The 4,676-nt window shown below is 35.7% G+C and overlaps 1 protein-coding gene across 2 annotated transcripts; it reads right to left on the bottom strand.

Annotated features, from left to right (window-relative positions):
• Positions 1-682: 682 nt before the first annotated feature.
• LOC11432071 (pentatricopeptide repeat-containing protein At5g50280, chloroplastic) lies at positions 683-4,138 on the bottom strand. Of its 2 annotated transcripts, XR_003012349.2 has the most exons (3): positions 3,270-4,138; positions 1,133-2,471; positions 683-1,029 (listed from the first exon to the last, which is right to left on the bottom strand). XR_003012349.2 is itself a non-coding variant. In XM_003614105.4 (2 exons), exons 1-2 carry the CDS (start codon positions 4,055-4,057, stop codon positions 1,184-1,186), a joined length of 2,076 nt encoding a protein of 691 aa, XP_003614153.1. In that variant the 5' UTR covers positions 4,058-4,138; the 3' UTR covers positions 683-1,183. The 2 variants fall into 2 exon arrangements, 1 of the variants encoding a protein (XP_003614153.1); XM_003614105.4 differs by having other exon boundaries at positions 683-2,471.
• Between the last annotated feature and the right edge of the window lie 538 nt (positions 4,139-4,676).

Here is a 4,676-nt window from a genome sequence, read left to right as displayed (position 1 = left end):
CGACCAAATTGAGCTAGAAATAACTATTGCAGTAGTCATAAAATTATTTTTATCCTGACCCAGATATGCAGAAGAAATTTAAGATTAACTGCCATTAAATTTTCAAGCTAGCAGTTCTCAATGATTTACCACAAGTTTATATCCCATAACATCATCCGTTGCATATGAAATGAAAACATTCAATAGGGGACATTACAAGGGTATTTACCAATAATCCTAGTCTAGAAACTAGAAACCAAAGTCAGTCTGCATAATCATAATCTCATCTCATATACAAAAATATAGCAAAGTTTTTTTCCCCAGCCATTTATAAGTTTATCAGCACAAAGTAAGATGCAGTTAAGTCAGGGTAATCATGTATCCAAATTTTGTTAGCCATAGAAAGGGCCAATTTAGGTAAGCAGTGAAGAGGTTGCCATTCCTCCCAACATGAAAATAAACCCTAAAATCCATCATTTAGTTAACCGGTTAATTGGTTACCTGTAACTACCAAATCAACAAACTAACTAACTAGAAAACGGTCAGACGTCGGTTAAAGTTATCTGCGAAGGTTTGAAATCAATCATGTATACGCTCAAAATCCTGCCACTATATATTTAATATGGATCGGTATTCATAAATCACAATAGCATTTCACTCTTGGAAGAAAACAAAGGAACAACTAAAAGGATAAAGAAAATTGTTCAAACAACAATGGCAATTCATACTGATCTTCCATTATTAGTAATAAATTGTTTGTACAAATTCCCTAATATGACGTACCATCGACCATACAAAAAACATCAATACTCCAAACACCAAAATCCTAACAACCCCATCATGGATAGGAGGAAGAGCATTGGTTTGTCAGTCGACAGATACACAACAAATGGTTGCAATTAACCTAAGCAGACAGACTTTTATGATAAAAGGGTGGAGATTTTAAGCATGTGAACTTTATAAATTTGTTTCGTTTATCATTGTTTATCAAGTAATGAACACTCCCAATGTGTGCATGCACATTTAAAATTTCAAACTAGTCGCATCTACCTGAAAATAAGTGACATATATTGTTGATTGAAAAAGCAGCCTATGATGACAAAATGTTCAAAGTTAAAATGCAGAAGCTCAATTTGATCAAAATTGAACTTACACTGTTAAACAGCATTGCACCATTAGCTGTTAATATACATCAACATCAGAACTATGGTTTTATTGGACGTCCTGTCTTGTACTTCCAGAACTCGTCTTTTTTCCTTTTATTTTTCATAAATCCCATCTGTTTGTTAATTATACCATACATGGCTACCTTATCACTCTTGTTCTTGTCTGCAACTTTCACATCCAGAATCGCACGAAGCTTCCGGTAAGAACTAATATCCATTACATACCCACTCTTGACCATCTCCTTGTGATAAAAAAACGCCCGCTTAAAGTCTCGAACACGAACAAACGCATATATCACAGTTGAATATGTTATAGAATCTGGTCTTAGTCTAAGAGCTTCCATCTCTTTCAGCAACTGTGGAATGTTCGAGTCTAGCCCTCCTCGCGCGTATGCATTTATCAGCATATTATATGTCATCACTGTTGGCTGCAATCCGATCTTCCCAAATTCAGAGATTACATCTCTTGCTTCCATGAAGAGACCTTGTTTGGCAAAGCCATCAACAAGAATGTTGAATGTAACCTGTGTTCCTTTAACTTTCTCGCTCATCATCAGCTTCCATATTTTCATCAATGTTTCGGTGTCACCAACACGTCTGAATGCATCTAGTAACGTAGTGTAGGTTTCTATTGAAGGTTTGATACCTTCTCTGATCATGTTTTCAAATACCGCATAAGCTTTCTCATGCCAACCGCTAACTGAATATGCATGGATCATTGCTGTATAGGAATGTGAAGTAGGTTTTATACCAACTTTCTTCATCTTCAAGAATGCGTCTGCAGCCATGTCGCTCATCTTTTTCTGCCTCCCATATGCACTGATTAGACAGGTATATGAATTGGCATTTGGCTTCAAGCCAAAATCCTTCATTTCTGCCAGCAGACTCTCTACGATCTTAGGTTGCATTCTTCGGCTGTATGCATACATTAGAATGTTGAATGTAACTGCGGTCGGTTTAATCCCTTTAGCTTTCATCTCAACAAAAAGGCCTTCGGCCTCCTCTACACGATTGGATTTACAATATGCATCCATAAGAGTGTTGTAAACAATTGCATTTGAAGAAATCCCTTTCTTCTCCATTTCGGATTGGATGATGAGAGCTTCACTCAGCAGACCCTCAACACAAAATGACTTTATCAATGCACCGAAGGCTTCTTTACCCCATCTGACTCCTTTTTGGTTCATTTTCTCAAAAAATTGCCATGCATCTTTTGCACTATGGCCAAGTTTTCTCATACCAATAATCATAATGGAGCATGTCACATGATCCGGAAGAACACCATCGGTTTCCATTGACTCGTAAACCTTCCAAGCATCCTTATACCTAAAGACAACCAGGAAGACATTAATAATTAACTCTTGTAATATGTGGAAATCTATGGTGCAAAAAACTTCCTTAAAAAATATAAGAATATCAGTCAGAATAGGGAGAAACGAAAGAAATTTTGTTAAATTGACTTCAAAGAAAGGAAATACATGTCTTGATCCAGAATTTTTTTGTTAAATTGACTTCAAAGAAAGGAAATACTCATAACTTGTGTTTTAATGTTCTGGTTTTGGCATCCAAACACAACGTTTATTAGCTACTTGTGAGGTTGTTTGAACTAACAAGTAGCTAATGAACGTTGTGTTTGGATGCCAAAACCAGAACAGTAAAACACAAGTTAGGTAAGCTGAAAGTTGTTCATAGGATTCTAAATAACAAACTGTCCAACAAATCCAAAGACAAACATGATTAACAGGTAAACAAAAGAAACTCCATCTGCCACAATGGGAAAACTATATTTGTATTAAAAGACACGTATTATTTACCACAATCCCTAATATAACCAAGACCAAGACAAATTATAAACATGTTAATGAGTAATTAGTATCAAATTAAAAGATTTAGGGACCAATATTTCACCAAATGTCAACATTGATCAGAGTTTGTTGGATTAACATAAACCCTTGTCTCTCTTGTTAACCTTCCTACTCGAGGTATAACAAAATCAGCAAGCGAGAAAACAAGCAAACCAAATTGATTGTGTACCTAAAGCAAAGATAAAAACACAAACACGACACTAATAATTTAAGAAAACAGAAATGCTTCCACTTTCAATCTAAAGTGTAGTGTAAGTACCTGCCATCATAGAGAAGACCTGAAATTGCAGCGTTATAAACACGAACATTTCTAAATTCCTTGCTAGATGGTAAATTTCTGAACAAAACCATCAACTTATCACCCATCCTTGCTCTTCCCAACAAAGGAAACAACGTAGTATAAACCTTTGGTGTAACAAGTGATGGTTCCTGTGACCTCATCCACTGAAACAAATACAAACAACACACCACAAGTTGTTCTTCCCCAAGTATTTCCATAACCTTTAAACACTCTTTCTCACTGACCCTTTTATCATACTCTTCTAAAGCCTCCTCTAGAGTCAAATTTTGTGGTAAATTCCTTGCAAGATGAAGAATTTCTTCAACAACACCTTCAGGCAATGGTGATTCTTTCTTCTGGGACACCATTTGTTCATCATTCATACCCATTTCAGCTTCTTCTTCTTCTTCTTCTTCAAGGTCTTGTGAAGCAAGGTGCCACTTTGCGCGACGATTCTTCCGAAGGAGCAATTTTCCTTCTTCTGAAGGGTTTTGAGATGAAACCATGGTGCGGTTTTTGAAGAATTTGTAGATTGGATCATGATTGGATTTTTCATTTTGTTCTGCTTCTTGTTCGTGTTGTTCGAAAAGTGGGAGAAAAATGGGGGTATTAGTAGAAGAGGGGGGTGTGGTTAAAGAAGGGGTTTTAGAGTGAATTGGGAAAGAAGGATTTTTTAGAGTGTTGGTTGAAATTGAAGGTTGAAAATTGAAGTAAGAAGAAGAAAAAGAAGAAATTGGGAGTTTATGGTGAATGAGACTCAGACTCATTATTTGCTTAGATCATAAATTTGCTGAAATTTGGATAAAGTCTGGAGATTTTTTGTTTTATTTGTTTGGTTAGAAAGACAGGGGAATTGGATCTTTCAAAATAAAATATAAAATAAAAAACTGGGGAATTGAATTGGTATGCAGTTTAGGTAAAACTTATTAAATCAATAAATTTGTTTAATTAAATTGTGGTTAAACTGAACCAAAACGCTGAACCGCACTGGACTGAACCGAAAACATAGTGGTTCGTGAATTGAACCATGACCGAACCGTTTAAACCAAATCAAATTGAAGAGTGGGGAGTGTTGTTTTTAACTGCCTCAAAAGTGAGATATTCAACTCAGTATTTTTTTTTATGTAATAAAAAAATTCCGTGGAAGCAAGTTTCTCAACTAAGGTTTGAATAGGTTGCTGAGAGAAAAGCTCCTCCTATCATAGTTGCAACCATCTTCTATTGCTACCGTTAAAGCAAATCAACAAAGAAGGACTTTTGAAGGAAATTAAGACATTTGCGAGATAGTAGTAATTGGCAGTAAGGTGCAATTAGTGTTTAGGGTTTAGTTTGTATGCAACGAAAAGGTTAACCTAACTATAATTTTGGTTTGGTTCGGTTTGGTTC

The sequence above is a fragment of the Medicago truncatula genome, chromosome 5 (assembly GCF_003473485.1).
Source record: "Medicago truncatula cultivar Jemalong A17 chromosome 5, MtrunA17r5.0-ANR, whole genome shotgun sequence".
Classification (NCBI taxonomy): domain Eukaryota; kingdom Viridiplantae; phylum Streptophyta; class Magnoliopsida; order Fabales; family Fabaceae; genus Medicago; species Medicago truncatula.
The sequence above is the reverse complement of the archived record's forward strand: the minus strand, read 5'-3'. Positions and strand labels throughout refer to the sequence as shown.

What these genes read in the sequence shown, in the direction of transcription:
- LOC11432071 (XM_003614105.4), bottom strand. Translation starts at nt 4,057, where the DNA reads ATGAGTCTGAGTCTCATTCACCATAAACTCCCAATTTCTTCTTTTTCT. An exon ending in GGTCTTCTCTATGATGGCAG is followed by an intron (nt 2,472 to 3,269) that starts GTACTTACACTA and finishes GGTTGTCTTTAG; the next exon opens with GTATAAGGATGCTTGGAAGG.